Here is a 23,341-nt window from a genome sequence, read left to right on the forward strand (position 1 = left end):
GGGGGGGGTGGGGAGAAATGGACAGAAGACAGGAATAGACACTTTTCCAAAGAAGACATCCAGATGGCTAACAGACACATGAAAAGATACCCAACGTCACTCATCATCAGGGAAAATCAGAACCACAATGAGATACGACCAGAATGGCTAAAATTAACAACACAAAAAACAGGTGTTGGAGAGGATGTAGAGAAAGGGGAACACTCTTACACTGCTGATGGGAATGCAAACTGGTGCAGCCAGTATGGAGAACAGTATGAAGGTTCCTCAAAAAGTTAAAAATACAACTGTCCTATGATTCAGCAATTACACTACCAGATATTTGCCTAAAGGATACAAAAATAGATTCAAAGGGATACATGCACCCCCATGTTTAAAACAGCATTATCAATAGCCAGACTATGGAGAGAGCTCAAATAGCAAATGTCCACTGACTAATGAATGAATAAAGATTGTGTGTGCGTGTGTGCATGCGCACATGCGTGCACTGGAATATTAGCCATCAAAAAGAACGAAATCTTGCCATTTGCAACAACGTGAATAGACCTAGAGTGTATTATGCTCTATGAAATAAGTCAGAGAAAGACAAATACCACAGGATCTCACTCATGTGGAATTTAAGAAACAAAACAGATGAACATATGGGAAAGGGGGAAAAAGGAGAGGGAAACAAACCACAAGAGACTCTTAATGATAAAGAACAAACTGAAGGTTGATGGAGGGAGGTGGGCAGGGAGACGGGCGAGATGGGTGATGGGTATTGAAAGCACTTCTTGTGATGGGCACTGGGTATTGGATGTAAATAACGAATCACCGAATTCTACTCCAGAAACCAATATTGCACTGTAGGTTACTTAAGTAAAATATAAATTTTTAAAAAGGCAAATTACAGGAGCAACTGCTATAAATCTTCCCATGGTACAGCCCCCATATACATTCCATGGTACACTGAAAATTTTGATGGCCAATATTCACCCTCCCACAAACAACCCCCCTTGACCGGAATGTGGCTACAACAAAGGGAACAGTCTCATTAATGAAGCAAGAAACCGCATACTCATCTGCTTGAGGATGAATTTCTTAAATGACAACAAAGTTCAGAGGCGCTCGAGTCAAGCCTGAAGTAGCCTCAGTAACAACTAAGGGCGAACAGTAACCTGTACTCACCCTGGCATGGACTGAATAGTTTCACTCTGACTCACCACTATTAGTCCCTGGGCTCCCCTCTGTGATGTATTTGCTCTCTGACACCCTACTCTACATCTCTTCCTCGTTCCCTACCTGCCCCCCCCAATCAATACCCTCTCTTCACTTTCAACTGACAATCTTCTGTTCAATAAGGAAACAAAAGAATCAGAAGAGCTCATACTTCCACCACAACTACCTGCTTCTACCCTCAATTCAAATGACCCTAACATTTGTCCCCACTCCCTCCACCTTCCTTTCTATTTCAATGGATGCCCTGCCTTCTCATCCTGTCCCCCACCATGATCATCTACTAAACATGACTCCTACAATCAATGGCTCTTTTTTAGCAAACAACCCCCCCTTTCCTCCATATTCCTCTTTAGCTACCAACCATTTCTCTGCTCTTCTTTAAACAAAATTTCTTACAAGACTTGCCACAATCGTGATCTCCACTTCTTCGAAGCCACTAGGGATTTTGTCCCTACCAATCACCATGGGAACCCTATGGACACAGTGAGATGGTGCCTAATGACAGCTTCTCCTTTGCCAGTCCAATGGCCAGTTCTCTGCAATAGTCTTTCTCAACAGCCAACCACTTCCTCTTTCCTGAAACACATCTTTCACTTAGTCTCTGGGATACCACTCTCTTGGTTCTATTTCAGTGGTCACTCTTCTCTAAATCTTTTTGCCTAATTCCCTCTCATTTCCTAAGTTCTACATTGTGGAGTTTGGTATGGCTGGATCCTCGTTCCTCCCCCCTCTTCTCCATCTACGTTTGGTCTTCCCCAGGCGATCTCATGCAGTTTTGTTTCATATACTGATAGTCCCTAACTTCAGATCTCCAGCCCCAGTCTCTCACTCAGACTGAAGATTTGTAAATGCAATGACCTACCCTGTATCTTTACGTGGATCCAATTTAACATGTCCCAAACTGCCCAACTGAATGTCTCTGTGCCTCCTCCACAAGCCTTCCTATCTTGATAATGCCAACTTTCCTTCCTAGTATCTCAGGTGAAAATCTTAACACAGTCCTTCACTACTCTTTCCCTTCACCAAGACTCCAGCTCTACTCTTGTCCCCTCATAGTTTTGCTCAATAAAGCAATCTGTTCCTTTCCCAGTGAAGGTTTGCTTGGCTCTCTCTGCCTTCCCATCCTCAGAATAAAACATAATGTACTTACTGTGGCCTACCAGCTCTATGTTATCTCACCTTCGGTATGTTTCGACCTCATCTTCTACTACCCTCCCCACCCTGGTTCATCCCATTTCAGACAAGGCCTCTGCTGTTTCTGGAACGCGCTAAGTACACTCTTATCTTAGGGCCTTTGTACTTGTTTTTCCCTGGGCCTGAAATGCTCTTTCCCCAGGAATTCATATGACTTCCTTATTCACTTCTGTAAATTTCTGCTCAAAACCAAAACTATGAGGGGCCTTGTCCCAACAAAAACAGCAGCAATACTCAAGCCCGCCAGCCATTCTCATTCTCCTTTGCCCTTAGTACCGCCTGCTATACTGTGTACTTTAAATAGCCAGCTTCCTCCATAGACTACAAGGCTTGCAAGAGCAGAGACTTTATTCCCTGCTGTATCCCTTGTATGTAAGATAGTATCTACAGTAGATACTCAAATATTTGTTGAATGCACGGGAAGACTGAAGAAGTGGCAGCCTCTTATGGAATGGCGGGGTTACTTTCCCTGAGTGTCAGAAAGGTTCAGCCCTGGGATGAGGCCTGCTGTGGCCCTCTCCACACATATCATTTGCTGATATGACTTACATTATATATGGCCTTCCAACTTTGCTTGTCAGTTCTTCAAAATTTATCTTTACTTCTTTCATTTCAGGTTAATTAACACCAGGACCTTATCTTTAGGAATGTATGCTTTCAACTAAATGGGTCAGTTTGTTAAAATAAGAAGTCTGCAGAAGACACTAAAATATTGAAATAAGAGTCCAACCCTGTAAAGTTAGGAGCAGAACATTCTTATTTTAATAAACTGCAACACGTCAAAAAATCAACAAGATTTCAAATTAGGAGGTAGACGGTGTTAACTGACAAGAACTTTCTCACACTTGAGGTTATGTAATTTTAGTATGAAGTGATTCCCTTGTTGGATGTTTAACATCCACTGCTTTTGATGAATGAGAACATAAATAACCACATAGAATATATATATTTTACCTCTCCCAAAGAGAAATAGTGACGTGGAATCTGGGAATCAGGATAAATATTCTCTAGGTACCAGGAGAAAGGTTTGCATTGTAGTTTGTGTCTTAAACCAAGTCTTGATGATATATCTCCATAATCTACCTTTGTAACACCTGTGGAAAGAAATAACGGATTCTGAATTATTCATATTCTATTAAGTAACAAATTTATATTTAAACATTGCATTTAACAAGCCAGGCAAATGGGAAAAGGGGTACCATTTTGGTGATGTGACCATAGAAGTGATATACCATAAATCCACCGTCCAAAATAAAAAACAAGGAAATATATTTACATGTGTTTTATTTTTTTCAAAGAAAAATTAATTTTTAAAAAAGATTTTGTCAGGGAGCGACAGAGAGAAAATACATGCATACAAGCAGAGGGAGCAGCAGGGTCTTTGCCAAGCAGGAAGCCCAATGCAGGACTTGATCCCAGGACCGTGGGATCATGACCTGAGCTGAAGGTGGGTGCTCAACTGGCAGCTATCCAGATGTCCCGAAAAATTAAATTTCTGTGAGAATTAAATACAATGCTTGTATTACACACAAATGTAACTTTTCCTAGGCTCAGAAGACTTTCACTTATGTGAAGGCAAAAATAAGAATCAAGATCTCTTTTGCCCAAATATTAAGCAGAGCAACTGTTTTCGGGAAGGTTTCTCTTGCACAACTCACTGGTGTGTGAACTGTGACTTGATGGTACTGTGGTAATGAAAAAACGAGGCTGGAATGCTAACAATGTCAGGAAGACTTAGGGCTGTGGAACCACTGTTCCCACAACACCCTGAATGGCAGAGAAGTTCCTGGACAGAAGTCCCATGAGGCATGCTACTGTGCTCTGCACTGGCCCTGAGAGACTCAAATTCTCATACAAATGTTCCACATTACAATTAGGTTAAAAATAAAAGAGAACACTTGTAACACCTGGGCTCACAGTAACATCTGCAATACAGGCCCGGACAGCTTCCTGTTACTAACACAGCAGGCTCTGTGCTGGCCACTCTGTACACTGTGTGTGATTTCATTTCTTCCTTATGACAACCCTATGAGGTTGGTGCTTTGCCTCTTCTCAAAGCTTTTCTACCCCCTTCTTACCTCTTCTAAGATGCATTAGGATCAGGGACAAGAAAGTTCTAGTCTTGTCTTTTTTTTTAAAGATTATTTATTTATTTATTTGACAGAGAAATCACAAGTAGGCAGACGTAGGCAGAGAGGCAGAGAGGCAAAAGCAGTGTCCCCACTAAGCAGAGGGCGTGATATGGGGCTCAATCCCAGGACCCTGGGATCATGACCTGAAGGCAGAGGCTCAACCCACTGAGCCACCCAGGCGCCCCTAGTCTTATATTTCTAATGCAAAATGCTAACCTGGAGAAATTATATAGAAGAAATTCTTGAACTCATCCATCCATACTTCTGCAAGTCGTCTGTTATTTTTATTGATAATCTGTCCTGTGCCTCCTGGAAACGTGTAAGGTGTGGCTTTCCGAAACACATGTCCAACATGTGAGCAGGTGACGATCTCTAAAGTCCCTCCACATTGCCAGATCTGAAAACAATGATGGTTTATTTATTTATTTAAAATTTTTTTTTTTTTTTTTTTTTTTTTTTTTTTTATTTGACAGAGACACAGCGAGAGAGGAACACACACAGGGGGAGTGGGAGAGGGAGAAGCAGACTTCCTGCTGAGCATTAGGGAGCCAACCATGTGGCTTGATCCCACGACCCTGGGATCATGACTTGAGCTGAAGGCAGACACTTAGTCAAATGAACCACCCAGGTGCCCCTAAGTTTAAATTTAAATTCAAGTTTAAATTTTTTCTGTAGTATATGTATGGCTCATAGTCATGACCATGACAGTGAGGACACGGTTTTGACCATGGATTATTCAGCCGGAGTCCTATCTGTTCCTCCTTTTCCAAACTTGTCATAGCCTGTACAATAAACAGATCCTAGAAATACTCACTTGGACAGTTACAGGACACTGTCATCTTCATGAGAATAAAAACTAAAAATGGGTAAAAGAGGGATCAAGTTTGGGTTCATATTCTTAGTTTAATGAAATTATCCTTTTGCTCCTTTCAAAATGCATTTTTCTGTAAGTCAAGAATCGGTTATTTATAATTGAAACAGATTTTGAGAAGTTCTGATTCTATTAAATATTCAGTCTCTCTATTTTAAAGTTCCCTCAGGATCACAAAGTGATAATGGCTGGATGGGATTTCTAAGATGATCTAGAGTCCAAACCTCTCCTTTTCTAAGAGAGCAAAGTAATCCACTAGGAATGAAGTGACGTAGCTGGTTTAGGTTACAATGTAGTTCAATGTGGTTTGCACTGTAAGTTGTGTGTTTCCGGATGATTATTTCAGAAATACGCAATGTCACTTAACATGTTGATTTTAGTCAATGTGAAATACTGGGTTTTATATAAGGTTGACCGGGTTAAATTAAGTTGGAGCAATTTCAGAATTCTTTTGCCTTTTTCTATTAAAAAATGTAAAGCCGGTAAAGTGACCAGGTTTTATGTAAGCAGGAATAATTTTCACAACAGAAGGACAAAGCATATTACAGAAAGTGAAATTATGTTTTTGGCAGTCAAGTACCATAGTAGCATATAGAAACTACATATTGTTTTTTATTTTTAGAGCTTGAATTACTTCCTTGAAAATAACAAAAATTCAAAACAACTAGGGAATCTTGTGTAAGTTTTACAGTTTAACTATTAAGATCACTGATTTATTGGTTTAAAATACAGTTTATAAGGAACCTTAAGAGTAATACGAAATTTTTATGAACTGAGGTTTTTGAAGTCTGACAAAACTCACACTAAATTCAATTTTTATTTAGAGCTACATAATATGAATAATTAAAGTATATCTATATTTAGGGTTAAATAAAAGATTATTTTTTTCCCAAAAGGAACTTACCCTAAAGGAAATTTCTAGGTTTTCTCCTCCCCAAATATCCATTCCGGCATCGTATGTTCCAATCTCTTGAAAGTAATCTCTGTCTATTGAAAAAAGGCCTCCTGCCATTGTAGGTGTTCTGAAATTCAATCATAATACTATGCTGTTAATTTTAAAAATTTAAAATTTATAATAAGTTTTTATTTTAAAAGTTATTTCATTAACTGTTCAGAACTAGAGAACAAATGCTTTATCTTACACTCTTCAGAAACTTTCATAGGGACCTAAGGATTTTCTGTTTTTCTGCCATGTTATTTGGTCTTCAGACATGCTGACTGTTGGGCCTACCCTCTGTCACAGCTTGTGCCCTGAGAGCCTTCTCTGCCCCATCGCAAGGCCTCTCCTGCTTTCAGTACCTTTCTGGGTCCATAGGTCCTGACTAAGCTTCCATCTGAAACTCCTTAAACAGAAGTTAGTTATCATAATTCTCTTCATCTGACTGGGTATCTTCCCATAGTCCCTAGCAACTACACTGACTATATTAACTAACTATACTGACTAGACAGCCAACTGGATTTATGTTAGCAACTCTAACATACCAGGTTCTAAAGTGAGGCAAATACTTCAAAGAGGTAGACTGCATAGGATGAAAACACTGACATCCTTTTCCTAGTAGATGAGGAGTAGAGAATACAATCAGTCACTCCTAAGGGGACTGTTAGCCAGATCAAGAATGGTTCATTCTCTACAGAAGAGGGGCCCAATTCATCAGAACATGGCCCAGAGATGTAGAGTGGGTGCAAACAGGTGGAATTAAGCAGAGAAAGGATAACCAAGGAGGACTGATGTAAATGAGTATCAATCAACCACTTGATTTCCATGAAGGATGAGCATGGAGAAAAATGGACTCCGACTAGAAGAAAACAAGTTCCAGGGACAGAGGAGACAATGGTGATCACACTTCAGGATGAACTGTCACTTCCAATTCCATGCTCTAAAAACAGACGGATTCCATGCTATTAGAAGGGCTGCAGCATGTGCCTTTCCAGGACAAACAGTCATTTCCACATAAAAGTTAGGACATACATGGATTTTAGAAGAGAAAAAAAATGAGAAGTCTACTATGTTAGAAGTCAGAGGAAACAGGCCAACACCCAGAGTTACCATTTAGTACCAGGGTTTCTTGACCTAGGTTTTGAGAAATCTCTACATTTCTTAGAATTGTATGCTCAACCCGCTGTTTGTGCGTGTACACTTTCCCCCTGTTAGAAAAGACTCCTAGCTTTTATCAGATTTCTCAAAGAAGCCCACCATCTACGGAACGCTTAGGAACTCCCGATTTAGGTGGTTATTTCAATTGTCAGCAAATCCGTGGACAAGTACCTTTGCTATAGGAAAGGACTTAGCATAGAATTAACGAAATTCTCCTTAGCTTTGCCAGAACAGGACCCAAGGAAAAGGGAAAGCAGGCCTGAGAAGCCCGGGAGGCAAGAAAGCTAAGGCCTGGCCCTGACGGGCTCTCAGTGTTGACAGCGGCAGCAAGCTGATGCTGCCCCGACGAATCCCAGGATGGCTCAGAGACTCATGGTCTTGATTTCAAGGCTCTGAATAACGTCAAGATTCTTACCCCTTTCTGAAAAAAAATCTATAGATGACCAAGTATAATACAGGGGAAAAATCAGAATGTGTTCACGAAATCTTTTTTTATACTTCTGTCAATTCTGGTTATTTTTATATTTGAAACATGCTTTTCTAACCTCATCAGTCAGTAACTACCATCCAGATGGTACAAGTCTGAATTTACAAGCTTGTATTTTGTTTGGCGCTATGACCCACTTTTAGGTAATATTTTCACATTATAATTACGCTTAAATTAATTCAGGGATAATTGGATTTAAAGTTAAATATTATTATCCTTAACTGAAAGCATAAATCTGACAGATTTGCAAAATGTTGTTCATATAGGAATAAAAGAACTTACGCATGAAACCATCACTTTCCAGGTGCACTAGATTTATATAAATGAAAAATCCCAATTTTATTAATGGGTCAGAGGAGAAAGCCCTCTTTAATATAATAATGTCTGTGTGGCTCTTTACATATATGGTACACAAGTGTCTCATGTCTCTCAAAATATACTTAGAATCCTTTTGATACAATTCCCAAAGCTCCACTGTTCCCTTCCCTGTCTATAACACCTTGGGGAAAATGTCTGACAAAGTAGTTACCTGACAGGAAGAGTCCGATCACCTTTCCTTCGGTCCATCTCTCTTTGGGGAACTGGATACCAGCGGAAATTAAGCTTCCAGTTGAAGCCACCATAGGTCATATCAGAGCCTGCCATGTACTCAAAAGTATCATCACTGATCACATCAATGATAGGACAGACCACTGTTTTCCTAAAATTATAAAAGCAAATGAAAAAATCTTCACTTTCCTTTTTGAGGGACAGCATAACAACTATATTATAATTATATGCTAAGTGCTTTTAAAATAAAAGTACATTCTACAATGTTAAAAGCAATGGTGGAAAAATTTCCTGCTGTATCCTACTAAGTTAGCATAATTATTATTTTTTTTAATGTGTGAGAGAGAATGAGAGAGAGAGAGGGAAGGAGGGAGGAGAGCACTGGCGGGGGGGAGGGACAGACAGCCTTAAGTGGCCTCTGAGCTGAGCACGATGCCAGGCTCTTTCTCATGACCCAAGCTGAACCCAACAGTCGGACACTTAACTGACTGGGACACCCAGGTACCCTTAAGCAAGCTTCATTACATACCATACTTGCAACTGTTGATAATCCTCCATTCCCTTTTCATTCAGACTTTGATGTATTTGCCACATGTAAAAACACTTCAAATATTTCCAGCTTTCAAAAGTAATAGTTTTAAATGATTATGTATTTAATCATTTTAAGGTAAGTTTTCTTAGTAAATTCTTGGATATTTGTGTTCCTTATAGTTTTTTGCTCTTAAAACTACAAGCACTGGGTGTTACACGCAATTAATGAATCACTGAATACTACATCAAAAACTAATGATGTACTATATATGCCAGCTAATTGAATGTAATCATACAAAATAAAATACTTTTTTCAAAAAATAAAAAGATAAAATACTAAGTGCAAATGTTCATATAATCAGTATTTTGCTTTTAAGATAGGAATGGGTTTACTGAATTAACGGAATGAACTTTTTCTGTAGCACTCAATCTTTACCGCTTTCCATATACATAGGTATATGTGTATATTTCTCCCTGTAGCTTCTTTATAAAGCTATCGACTTTGGACGATATTTTCTTACATTTTGTTGCCAATATAATGTTAAATAGTATCTTACAATTTAAAATTTTTTGTTTTCTAGTTATTAGAAAGGATATTTTCCCTGCAGGATTGTATCTATTCATACAAATTGTCTGATTCCCCCAGATATTAAAAATTTTTTCTGTTGGTATTGCGGTATTTTTTATGAACCTGAAAAAACTTCCACATGACCATAGCTCCTTCCTAGGAAAGGTGCACCACAAAGAGTCCCTGGCAGTCACATTCTGGAGTATGTAACCTTTCTCATCTTCCCCATCCGCACCATCTTCATCTTTCCTGTATTGTTTAAGGAATCTTTCCCTACACCAAAATCATAAAGATATTCTCCTATGCCGTCTTAAAGAGGATTACATTTTTGCTTTTCATATTTAAGTCTTTAGTCCTCATGGAGTTGATTTTGGTATGATATACAGTAAGTGTCCAACTACATTTATTTTCCTTACAGATAACCAATTATTCCAGCATGATTTATTTGATGGTCTTTTTTTTCCTCTGTGGTAATTATCAATGTCTTTGTCATAAGTCAAGTTTCCATATAAACATGGGATTGTTTCTAGACATTACTGTTTCACTAGTCTATTTGTGAATTTCTGCATCAGTAGGTCACTGCCACAATTAAGATAGCCTCAAAATAAATCTTGGTATCTGGTAGTGTGCCAGCACTGTTGTATGTGACTCTTCTTCTTCAAGGGTATCTTAGCTATTTTATTTTTATAATAACAGATGTTTATTGAATGTTTCCTATGGTCTAGGCATGGGTACATAAATTTTCTCAGATTTAAAAAAAAATACGCATTTCCACATAACAGAACCAGCCAGTTCCTCCAAGAACATTCTGTTGAGATTGCAAGTGGAAATGTACTGAATTTATAGTTCAATGTGGGGAGAAGAGCTATTTTTACTTTTCTATCCATGAATATCATCCTCTTCTCTACTTAGATTATCTTCTAGTAAATTTCAAGTGTTCTATTTTATGGATTTTAAAAAATATTATTTGAGAGACCCTGTGAGCACAGAAATGGGAGGGCAGAGGGAGAGGGACAGACTCCCCACTGAGCACAGAGCCTGATGCAGGGCTCGATCCTTGGACCCTGAAATCATGACCTAAGCCAAAGTCAGACATCCAACTGACTGAGCCACCCAGGTGCCCCACCGGTATTTTGTTAAACATATTCCTAATTACAGCTTTTGATTTCTACTGCTATTATAAATGGGATCATTCCTTTTTTTCTTTTTACATCATATTTTCTAACTATTCTTTGTTGTTGTGGAGAAAGCTTTTCTATAGAGACCTTATATTTGGCAACACTGCTAAATTATTATCTCTACTGTTTTGTGTAAGACTTTTTTTCATTAAGAACACATCATCTGGGGGTGCCTGGGTGGCTCAGGCATTAAGCATCTGCCTTCGGCTCAGGTCATGATCCCAGGTCCTGGGATTGAGCCCCACAGTGGGCTCCCTGCTCTGCGGGAAGCCTGCTTCTCCCTCCCCCACTCCTTCTGCTTGTGTTCCCTCTCTCACTGTGTCTCTCTGTCAAATAAATAAAATCTTTAAAAAAAACAAAAACAAAAACAACACACCATCCTCAATTGACAGTACTTTTCCTTTGTAATCCTTATACCCTTTCTTTTTTTTTAATTTTTTATTTTATTTTTTTACTAACATACAAAGTATTATCAATGTATTATTAGCCCCAGGGGTACAGGTCTGTGAATCGCCAGGTTTACACACTTCACAGCATTCCCCATAGCACATACCCTCCCAAATGTCCATAATCCAACCACCCTCTCCCCAGCAAACCTCAGTTTGTTTTGTGAGATTAAGAGTCTCTTATGGTTTGTCTCCCTCCCGATCCCATCTTGTTTCATTTTACACCTTTTATTTCTTATACTCCTGTAAAACGTAAAGCTTCCAATAATACTAACTATTAGTAGTAATTCAGGGCATCATAAGGATGCACCATATCTTTGAGAAAATATTTTGGGATGGGGCTATGTGGCTTAGTCCATTAAGCATCGGACTCTTTGATTTCAACTCTGGTAATGATCTCAGGGTCATGAGATCAAGCCCTGTTGTCAGGCTCTGCACATGGAGCCTGCTTAGGATTCTCTCTCTCCCTCTCACCTGCATGTACTCTTTATCTCTCTCAAAAAAAAAAAAAAATCAACTTTTTTCTATTAATAAGATGTTTGCTAGTTAAAGCTTTTTTGAAAAGCCATCCTTCTTCAGATTAGTAAATTTCCATTCTGTACTAGTTCACTAAGTACTTTTAATTATAAACGGATGTTCAATTTAATCACAAGTGAACACATTTTTTATTTATTAAAGTGATGACAGATTTTTAATGATAGGTTTCAATCAGTTTTAGAAATGTTAATGAGAATGTATTATGTGAACTGGTTTTATATTATTAAACTAAACCAATTAGTCATATTTTCTTTTACATATTTTTCACATAAAAATAAAAATATTTTGGGGTGCCTGGGTGGCTAAGTCAGTTAAGCATCTGCCTTCAACTCAGGTCATGATCCCAGAGTCCCAGAATCAAGCCTTGTGTTGGGCTCCCTGCTCAGCAGAGAGCCTGCTTCTCCCTCTCCCTCTACTGTTCCCCCCGCTAGTGCTTGCGCTTGCGCGCTCTCTCTCTCTCACTAACCCTCTCTCTCATATAAATACATAAAATCTACATTATATATATTATATATTTATATATGTGTGTGTATTTTATATAATTATTTTTCCCTCCTAGTGGACTCGATTTTCTGGTATTATGACATTTTTTGTTACTGTTCATGAGTGGGTTTGTGTAATTTTCCATATATTTATTTTCTGGCTATGCTATCAAAGTTATATTAGTCTTATGAAGAGCCGAGTTGCTTCCTCCCTTCTTTTTCTATATTGTTTACAAATTCTTAGGGGAGACTTGTTTCCCTGTCACCACCGCATACCAAGGTTGAAACAGGCAAGTTTTCTTTGATGTGGTAGGATGTATTTCTCATTCTCACTCACACAGAGGTACAAGATCCTAGCTTTACACAGGTGTTTGCTCTTCCTTCTCCAGCCTTAGGCAGGGCCTAGACCCAGTCTCCTACCTTCCCACCCATTTGTCTATCAAGTCAAGAGAGGTTCTGTGTCCTCTAAGTTTGGCAGAACCTCTCCAAGTGAGATCTGATTTTAGTGTTTGGACCACTCACTCATCTCACTTTGCTTTGACGTTTGCAAAACTTGACTTCAGTGCCAGCTCACTGATGTATTTAAAAACATGTCTTACAATTTATCCGGCATTTAAGCTCTTTCAGTTGGAAATGTAAGTCAGGACACCTAATCTACCATACAGCCCAAACTGGAAATTGTGGTTCTCAGTTTAGTCAATCCCCCCTTTCATTTCTGCCATTTCCTCACACTGCTGCTTTCTCTCCCTGGGCCCAGGCTCCTGCTCACGTGTGGTCTTATGCAAGCTAGGATTTCCCAAATCAGCCAGGCACTACTCCTAGAAAACCATTTACAAAGATGGTCTCTTCCTTCTTTAGGCACTGTTCTTCCTAACGCTGCTGTACCTTCTTATTGCCCCAATGCTGGTTTTCCCCATTTATTCACCTTTGAAAGGGCGAGATATAGTCCCAGTATTTGCTAACAGAACAGATGCAATGGCTTTTGCCATGTTTCATTCAACTAGTACAGTTTACCTTACTAAAATCTAAACCTTAATGCTAAGTTGGCACAGACAGCCTCTGGCACAAACTGCAATGACAAGAAGAAATTCAACTAATGTTAAGTCTAGCAGATGGAAGTTAGCTTCTCTCCGGATACACAAGAACTATGCCAGGGACCAGGAGCAGGTAATTCTTTGAAAAATGCATGCATTGCTCCCACTGCTCTTCCTGTATCATCAGAGAGTACAGTGCTTCTCCATATACAATGAAGCACTGTAAGATACACTGTGTATCTCCCCACCCCCCTTCTTCTTCTTGCCATGCATCAAGCTGAGGGCTAGAGTCCCAGTAAGGAAGGAGACAGGGATGAGATGACCTGCCTGCTCCAGTATTAGCCTTAGACAGAGGGGGCAATAGTTTTATCTTACGTTTCCTGAGGTCACTGTCTTCTGTTCTGCTCCCATTTAGTAAATAGAGCATAAGGTAAACATCTGAACATGTTTCCTAATCCAGCCTCACCAACAAGACTACAAACATTTCTTTGTGATTATCTTCCCTTTTAGTTTAGAGTTCTTCATGGGTATTTTAAAGGAAACTTCAGAGGAAGTTATTTTTGCATTTATCTATATACTCAGAATTTTTCAGCTTATTATACCATTTAGGACAAACACACTGAAAACAAATGTATAGACTTGAGAAACTTACCTGTCATGTTTGATTCTGGCTAAGAGAGGCTCCAGCCATCCCACTGTACATTCACAGTGAGCATCTAAGAAGGTGATCACTTGGCCTTTAGACACAGCAGCTCCTTTTAATCTAGCTCTGATCAAGCCAGAACGTTGTTCCATTCGAATTACATGAACTGGTACTTTTAATTTTTTCACGTAACTCTCCAGAGGTCTTTTTAAAAAGTCTGAAAAATTAATAAAACAAAAAAATGGTACATGAAAAGACTGACCTGGTGCTACCCAGATGTAAAGCAATTCTGATGCGCAATACTCATTCAGCAACTATTTCCTGAGCACTTTTAGTGAAGCTCCCATTTCACTACAGGGAGCTTTTTTATCTCCTGAGACAACGTCCTAGATTTGCCTCTATCTTATTACATGAAGAATTAGGAGAAATCTTTGGGCTCAGGCTCAGTCAAAGACAAAGTTCCCTAAGCAACTGGGCCAGTTCACTTCTTCTTTTTCTAATCATGCTTAAGGATCAGGAGTAGAAAGAAAGTAGTCGAAGAACATTAACTCCAGACCTCTGTAGACCGAAGGAACAGAACATGCAACAACTGTTAGAATTCAGACAGTTGTGGGATTTCTTCAAGATCCAACTCGATGGGCGCCTGGGTGGCTCAGTGGGTTAAGCCGCTGCCTTCGGCTCAGGTCATGATCTCAGGGTCCTGGGATCGAGTCCCACATAGGGCTCTCTGCTCAGCAGGGATCCTGTTTCCTCCTCTCTCTCTCTCTGCCTGCTTCTCTGCCTACTTGTGGTCTCTCTCTGTCAAATAAATAAATAAAATCTTTAAAAAAAAAAAAAAAATTAAAAAAAAAAAAAAAGATCCAACTCGAGACTCACTGTCTTATGGACTACCACAGTCTTAAACTATGTAGTTCTTCTGCAGGAGGCAGTAAGTGAGGTCAAGCTCAGAAGGAAAATGCTGGATCAAACAGAGTTCCTTAGCAGACAGGTAGATCTAAGTAACAAAGGTTATAAGAGGGAAGCGCAATTGAAGGAAAGGGGGGGAAAGGAGAAGGAAAGGAAGGGGCTGTGTGAAACCAGCATCTCTTCTGGAGTGTTCAGATAGAGGTTATGTCTCTGAGCCAAGGAAGTCTTACCTCCAAAGTACGTATTGGACTTTAAAAAGCAGGAAAGGCTCAGCTTCCTCAACACAAAGAGAAAGAATTTTTCAGCTCAGGTTAGTTTGTGGAATTACTGCTAGAGAAGTTTTTGAGGGTGATATGGTCAAATGTCCTTCCAACTAGTCCCAACAGGCCAGTTAGGAGGAGGAAAAACTTGAGAGAGAACTGCTGGGACTCCCAGGACTAGCTCTGTCCCACAGGATTCTCATAAGGGGAAGGTCCCAGAGAGCATGGTGTATGTATTAAGGGTCTCCTTAAGTACTAAACATGGGAATCCAAAGGGCTTCCTATGTAGCGCAGAGAGAAAGACAAATAGGAGTGATAAGGTTCTTGCCTGCTTGAACTGGTGAGACCAGAATGACTCAATAATGAAATAATCAGGATAAGAAAATTTGAAAGTGAAAGGTCTACGACCCCACCATACCATACTACTGATTGTTTCCAGTTTTGCTAATGTATTTCCTAATTAATTTGGGCTAAAAACAGTATCTGTAAAATAGCTGGAGTAGAACTCCTACGAGGTCACCACTGTGATTTTATGAACCAAATCTTAGGGTCAGAGAGCTGTAACTCCATTCTGAATAAAAAGGCGGGGGGAACATCAATCCTGGAGTAGAGCAAGATTCTGCAATGGCAGCTACCATTTTCTGTTTGGCACAATGCCAGGCTCTTTACCCATTTTATATCATTTAATCCTGACAATAGCAATGCTATGAGACTGTCACTACACATATTTTAGACACACAAATATGAGACTTAGAATCTAAAATGAACCAATGAAAGTCACACAGCTTGTTAAGGAGTGGACCAAGATTCAAACCCTGGTCTGCCTGACTTCAAAGCTCATCTTTTCATCCACAACAAGAAATCCCAGAAGGGAACTTGAGAGAGAAAAATTGAGGACTGTGGAATCACCTGCACTAACACAAATTTAACTTTATGTGCAGAGTGTGATGGACTCCTACGTGATGGGGTGTGGGGTATGTTTTAGGGCTTCAGACCAGTTGAGGCTGGGTGTGTCATACACAAGATGTCTCCCAATAAGCTTTCCCAAAAATATCAGACAGCTTAAAGTCTTCTTAAGAATCAAAGCAATCTAATTCCCAAATCCCACGTCTCTGAAAGTTAAAATACTCTGTCCTCTCTATAAATAAAATGAAAAATGCATGATTCTCTGGTCTGGCAGCTCAAAACAGTTGCCATATTTTCTTGGCATCTTCGTTCTACATCTTTGTGGCCTTCATGCAATAAGGCTAAGAAATAGGTGTCTGGGCGCCTGGGTGGCTTAGTTTGTTAAGTGTCTGCTTTCAGCTCAGGTCATGATGCCAGGATTCTGGGATCGAGTCCTGTATCAGGCTACCTGCTCGGTGGAGAGCTTGCGCTTCCCTCTCCCTCTGCCCCTTCCCCCTGCTCATGCATGCGTGCGCTCTCTCTCCCACTTACTCCCTCAATTACTACTCTCAAATAAACAAATAAAAAAAATCTTATAAAAAGAGAAAAGAAAAGAAAAGAAATAGGTGTCTTCCTAAAAGAGGATATAGAATTATGTACCCAGGGATAATTCTACAAAAATGAAGCCATGGGAGGTTAAGTGACTATGAGTAGAAGCTACTATGTCATCTAAAAATAAGGTAGCATCTTATTTATCAGAATATCTTTATAGCTATTAGCCTATAAATGGATCCCTCAGCATCTTTCCATCAGGGAACGTGAGACTGCTAGAGAGGGTGTTGGGAAAATTTCACTGCTTACAGGAACATCTGAGAAATCTTCGAGCAGTCGAAACAACAAGGAATTTAGAGTCTAAAAAATCTGACTCCTAATCCCTACTAAATAAGAATCTCTGCTTCCTTTTGCGAAAGATGAGAAAAACAATAGTCCTCTCAGATTAGGAACATTATATCAGTCCTAAGTCTTAAGATAACCTTCTGAGATGATGATTACATAACTTCTGACATGGAGTGGGGACTCATCCAGACTCTGTCTTCATTTTAGACCCTGTAACTGTGATGTTATTACACGTGAGTTATGTAGCATTTAAGAGGCAAGCGCTAGGTTTACGCTAAGCCTCACCAGTAAAACGGGGATAATTATAGTGCCTACTTCATACCTAATAAATGGAGCTACTGACAACTCAGCAGTTCAACTATGAAAATGGGTATCCTGAGGCCAGAAGCAAACCAGGCACGCTAACGCAACCTAATTAGAAGTCTGCATAGACAAAAAGTAGAGGCAAGAGTTAACTGACTGGTAGATCACTCTTTCATTCACTCGTTAAATTCTGGACTATTTATGCAATAAGTGCTGTGGGCAATGAGGAAAGAGGGGTAGGCACACATGCCCGACGGAGTGTAGAGTCTGGTAGGCGAGATGGTCTTTAAACAGATAAATAGTTAAAACTCTGATGAGAGCTATGGAGTGTAATGTTCCAAAACATGTTCAGAGGGACCCGACCTGGTCTTGGGAGTTCAAGGAAGGCCTCTCTAAATATATCTCGATTCTGAGTAAACATGTGAGCTGAACTGTGGGGATGGGGTGGCCAGGGGATGGCTTGGGATGTGAGGAGAGATGCAGGCAGAGGCCGAGTCATACAGGCCTCCGAGGAACGGGGTTAGACAGAAATGCCAAGATCAGAGCAGCATGTTTAAAAGCTCCCAGGGCATGCAGCAAGAACAGAGGGGGGAAGGCGAGGGTGTGTGTGGGAAGGCCAGACCAGCAGTCTGTTTCAGTAGCCCAGGTGAGAAGTAAGGGTGCCTTGCCCCTGTCTCATGAGTAAGAAAGTTACATAAAAACAGAGCTTGCTCTGGTTGTAGGGCCTACCAGTTACCATCCAAATAAGAGAGCCAAAGAAAGTTAGACTAGGGAATTCTCAATCTGGATAAAAGGACTATAGTTGTAACCACAACAACACAATACCTGGTGGTTCCCAACCATCAGAAATAGTGAGCCACACATCTGAGGCTTTCCAAGGAGGAAGATGGAGAACCAGACTCCTGACCAGGTCTCTGGGGTAGGCAGGACTACTGGGTCTTGCTGAGTGAACCAAGAGCCCCAAGTAGAGCCATGAAGTAGATCTTGGTCCACGTTTCTCTTATAGATATGTACAGGTAGGGTGATTAAGAAGGGCCCCAGTGAGGAAGGGAAATTATTATTAGTATATGTGACTTTGTCAAGTTAGAGCTGTGGGCACATGTGTCTTTGATTAGGTCATGTCCTACAAAAATGTGCTTACACACAGCCCTCCCAGGCACAGAAGAGAAGATCAGAGAACACAAAGGAGGAAATGGAAAAATAATTCGCTTCGTCTGAGGAAAAACAGCTCTCCTTGAGGAATATTTAATCTAGCAAATATCAACACGTAAGTAAAACAAACACAAGTCACTTCCAGGCTGTGTTTGTATATATTCCTGCTTCAATGAACTTGGGCTAATTTTCTTAAAGAGGGATTAATTAACTCCTAGCAAACAATTATCCACACGAGGGTTTACACTTCTATTGTCAACAATAACTCTTTAAGTGTGCTATTCTTAATTTCTAACACCTCACTCATTTTGACATTAATTACATTACATACTATTATTTAAATGCTTTGTGTGTTTATAAATGGTCATCTTAATCACATTAAGGCGGTAAGCTATATTATTTTTTGTTTATACTTCTACAATTTGGCACAGTGGTAAGATTTAAACTGTTATTAATGTGCAAATTACTTCCCATAATTAAGACATGAAGTTATTGTGATTAAATTTACATACTTAGTATAGTTACGGAAAGAGACGTAAAATACTAAAAGAAAACACCTTAGCAGATGCAAAGAGAGATTTGGCGAGAAAGTTAAGTAGCAAAAGAGCTTGAAATGATGGTCAGGAAGTCTAAGGCTGGTGAAGGAAGGAAGGAAGAGCCATTTTCTGTAGTTCTTCTAAATTTTTCTCATGAGAGCACAGGAACATCGGGGGGATGAACATAAGACACCAATGGTCCTCAACAGTGGTGTGAGAAAAAGCGCCTGGGAAATGCTGGGTATGTCGGAGTTTAACAGGTTTCCCTACAGATGCGACTTAGCAGAGCCTTTTTTCACGCCGTGGTGTAAACTCTCTAAGAAGGATTCAAAATAAATAACGTTAGCTCAAGGTACTTTTAAAAACTTTCCTAAGAGAGTGTTTCATGAGATAATTTGAGAGATTCTACGCTTGTGAAAAATTCTGAGATTCCTGGAAGAGTAAGAGTCACTGTAGAAATTTCTTATGAGGTCAGAGTCATATTACATATCACTCTCCTAAGTTCCTTCCTCACCCTTTTATATAACTAGCTATAGGTCATTCCTGAACCTAGGAATGGAGAAAATGGAAAAACCTAAGAATAATCTGGAGAACAAAGTCTCACCTAGCTAAGGTTCCATTTTCCTGTCAGAGGTACTTCCCACTACACATAGAATTCAATTTCTCCATCCTGGCTCCAAGGAGGATCCAGTCTCTCTCCATTAACTCATGACTGCAGCTTCCCACAAGGAAAATTCTAACAAAATCATGTGGGTTTTTTCACTGTTCTGCATAAATCTTTATATTATATACATTATTTCTTTTTAAAAAAAGATTAAGCTGTGACACAAATGTTAATTATGGTAATATTTTAAGTTTCACAAGGGCATAATTTTTTGCATATGTGAATGAGTCTAAATGCCACCAATACTTTTAGGATAAATTAGAAGTCTGAATAAAATTATTAGGTTAAAAATGATACCGACGTTTCTTAACCATTAATGATAAAAGCTTAGTATATTACTGGCATTAAAATTTAAAATTTACCTCTTTCACTGGCATCATCTACTAGAACAATTTCTTCTAGCATGTGTCTTGGTGAGCGATTAATGACACTATGGACAGTTCGCAGAAGTGTGCTCCAAGCCTCATTGTGGAAAACAATCACCACACTGGTTGTAGGAAGATTATCTGGATACACCTTTGTTTTACACCTAGAGACAAAGCAAATGCCTTTATAAAAAGTGACTGTTAAAACAGCATATTCAATGCATCTGGAGTAGGAGGGATAATAGAACAATAAAGACAGTTTGCTCTAGTGGTGGGACTCCTGGTAACTGTTCATTTAAGTCTGGGTTAATGCTGCATGTTTAACAAAGAGTACCTATTTAAAATTCTATGTTTAGACTTAAATTGTCTTAGAGATATGAACTATATTCTTAAAATTAGGCCTCTCTTCCTGATCAGTGTCTTCTGCTGATTCATTTTAATGGACAATGTACTAAGACTACATCACCAATCGGAAACTCAATGTGTTTCAAGAATTCAATTAGACAAAAAAAATCAGAAACACTGAAAGTCTATGCAATTTAATAATCTAAAAAAAAAAAAAACCTTCCACAAAGGAAAAGAACTAATATTTACTGAGTATTTTGTATTAGGTACAAAAGCTTCCTAAGAATTCTGGGAGGTACCTGGAGCCACATTTCACAGAGAAGCTGAGGACAGACATAAACGGGAGTGGCAGAGCTTGATGAGGACTCACAGTCCGTGCTCTGTTCAACAAACGCTTGATGCTGTCTCCTCCATGGTGAAATTATATGGTAAAAACTATATCTAGAAATACAACAAAAAGACCAAACACACCCAAACTATATGCACACAAAATCGATGTATTAGTTGTATGTTTCCAGCACTTTGTTAGGCAACATGGTCTCTCCCGCCGGTCTCATCTGCTATGGAGCTACTGCACGAGTGAGACCGGGAACAGCAGCAGGCAAGCGGACATCAGGGGATGCGGTTTAGAACATCTGCACTCCTAAAAATGCACATGGAATTCTTTCGTAGGTATCTCCAAACTCCAACCGTTGGTTCCAGCCTTCTCTTTCCACCTTGATTTCCAGCTCTCACAAGCTCCTCAAACCTCATGGTCTCTCCCATCTCCTGTTAGACCTGCCAGTGGGACTGGAGACAGGAAAGAAGGGGGCGGAACCGAGGAAAATGCCAATAAGCCCTTCTTCTGAAGCAGCCATGACAGCCTCGCTACTGAAAGTGTCGCCCGAGGGCTGCTGGCTGGCAGCTAGAAGGAAGGAAAATGGGAGGGGAAAGACATGACAAGGGCCAGGGGCTGAAAGGAGAATCAGAAGGAGGAGTTCCCTGGGGGCCCATCAGCACCAGTTCCTCCTCTCTCCAAAGAGGAAAGGAGAAACAAAACGCTTCCATTGTCCTTCATTATATCCCTCTTCAGCCCCTACCATTGTCTTGACCGTTCTTCCCTTCACAGTGTGCTCTCCATCTCCTTCTACTAGTAACCCCACTCCCACTTACAGGCCTACAGACTCCTTTCTACACCAGTCTGTGCCCCTCACCCTGGGTTCACTCCAAACCCCACTAGGAGCCACCACACAGCCTGCCGCCCTGTCTACAGCTCCTTTCCTCCAAGTCCAGGCCACAGAGGTGAGGCCCAGAAGACCAGGTGCTTGGCTCTGGGAAGGATATTTGCCCTTAGCATTCCAAGTAATACTTCTGAGAACAACTTCCCATTAAAACTGTTATGTTATAAACAGAGGCTAGATTATACATTTATACTCAGTACTATATGCTTCAGGTACATCACAGGTGAGCAAGCCAAGACACTCATGCTTTCATCCCGAATGCCTAACTCACAGACTGTTGGCACAGGACTTTGAAATCAGGAATGGGCCTGTATATGGGTAAAGGGAGCTCAGAAAAAGAGTTTCTAATATTATTTAACTGAAGCGTACTAAGTCAGATATGACTTCTCTTCCCAAATTAATCCCACTCATTACTGCAGGAGAACTAGGAAGCAGAGGATCAGCCAGAGCAACTACATAGCTGCTGGCTTACCAAACAACAAAAGAATGAAATCAAGTGAGACACAGAAGATGACTAAGCAAACTGCGCAGTGTATAAGCAGTACCAGTAGCTGTGTGCACGGCTAGCAAGTGGACAGGAAGAAGAGGAAATTCTGAGAAGAGATTCTGCAGAAGAGAAGAAATAGGTCAGACTTATTTCTTGGAAGACACAGGAAAGAATTCAATTCTGAAACTATATGGAAAGAAAGACCATAAAGACAGTAAGAACACTAGAAATAGAGACTAAAATGGAAATCGTTCAGAGAGGATGAAAGAATCAAAAAGCAAAGCACAAACCAGGATCCAGACAAAAAGGAAAATAATTTCCTAAATCAGTTAAATTTAATCATTCAGAGAATACAGGGAATTCATAAATATTCTCTCAAAATAGCATAGGAAATATAGAGAAAGTATGAAAAAGTCAACATAACTGATCTCAGAACATGTAAGCCCCACCCCAACCTGGGAAATATATAGGGCACTCAAGGAAAACCAAAGATCCTTTCAGCCTTCTAGTTAAGCTACTCCCATGGAGGGACCAACTATGCCCACCAGTAGGGAATCATTCTGGGGGTGGGAGTAGGTGGGAGTAGGGGATCATTCTGGGGGTGGGGGACACAGAGCTGAGGGTGAGCAGGAAGGCCACAGCTGTGTTACCAAGCAGCTTTTTTCCCCACTCTGTCCCAACTGAGTCTTTCATCCTGAGGAATGAAGATTAGCTAGTGTAGGACTGTGCTACTATTAAAAAAAGTTACATGCAGGTTTCACAACAGGGTGTAGGTTGGGGAAAGAGGGAAAAGAAGAGGCTGAACTTTTTACTGAAATTATAATACGCATACAAAAAGCAGACAGATCATAAGCACGAATGAGCTTCCACCAAGTGAATGCATCAGCACCCAGATGAAGAAACAGACTGTGACCTGTACCCCAGAAGGTTCTTTTGTGCTCCCGCCCAAAGTAACCAGTATGCTGGGCCTTTAGCATTGCCGATGAACTGTCTTTTGTTTGAACTTTAATTTAAAGGGAATAATATAGAGCAACAGTTCTCAAACTTTTGACTCATAACCCCTTTGTGTTTAAAAACTGATGATCCCAAAGCACTTTTATGTAAAGTACAGCTGCTGGTATTTATGTTACACACTGAAACAGAAAATCTTAAAACCTAAGAATATACAAAGACATATTATGCTATCAGAGGTGATCCATGCTATCACAGAGTGTGCCCATTATGGATTTATTGCCTCTTAGATCCAAATACACCCTCCACTGCCTGCTCTGTGATCATGCGACTGGCTCCTATAAGTATGTCGTCTTTGCAGCTGGCAAAAGGCATACATAAGCTTTGCACGGCACACACACGAAG

General features: G+C 40.0%; 1 protein-coding gene across 1 annotated transcript; it reads right to left on the reverse strand.

The window, feature by feature from the left end:
- Positions 1-3,288: 3,288 nt before the first annotated feature.
- Positions 3,289-22,962, reverse strand: LOC132008330 (polypeptide N-acetylgalactosaminyltransferase 1-like). The gene is made up of 8 exons (XM_059386861.1): positions 22,905-22,962; positions 21,056-21,182; positions 19,931-20,097; positions 13,975-14,182; positions 8,527-8,697; positions 6,320-6,437; positions 4,761-4,941; positions 3,289-3,506 (listed from the first exon to the last, which is right to left on the reverse strand). Exons 1-8 carry the CDS (start codon positions 22,960-22,962, stop codon positions 3,304-3,306), a joined length of 1,233 nt encoding a protein of 410 aa, XP_059242844.1. The 3' UTR covers positions 3,289-3,303.
- Between the last annotated feature and the right edge of the window lie 379 nt (positions 22,963-23,341).

This window comes from Mustela nigripes, unplaced genomic scaffold, assembly GCF_022355385.1.
Source record: "Mustela nigripes isolate SB6536 unplaced genomic scaffold, MUSNIG.SB6536 HiC_scaffold_95, whole genome shotgun sequence".
NCBI lineage: Eukaryota > Metazoa > Chordata > Mammalia > Carnivora > Mustelidae > Mustela > Mustela nigripes.

Coding starts and splice junctions, on each gene's coding strand:
- LOC132008330 (XM_059386861.1), bottom strand. CDS start 22,962: ATGCTAAAGGCCCAGCATACTGGTTACTTTGGGCGGGAGCACAAAAGA. Junction 14,183..19,930: donor AGATGATGCCAGTGAAAGAG/GTAAATTTTAAA, acceptor TTAATTTTTCAG/ACTTTTTAAAAAGACCTCTG. Junction 8,698..13,974: donor GCCAGAATCAAACATGACAG/GTAAGTTTCTCA, acceptor TTATAATTTTAG/GAAAACAGTGGTCTGTCCTA.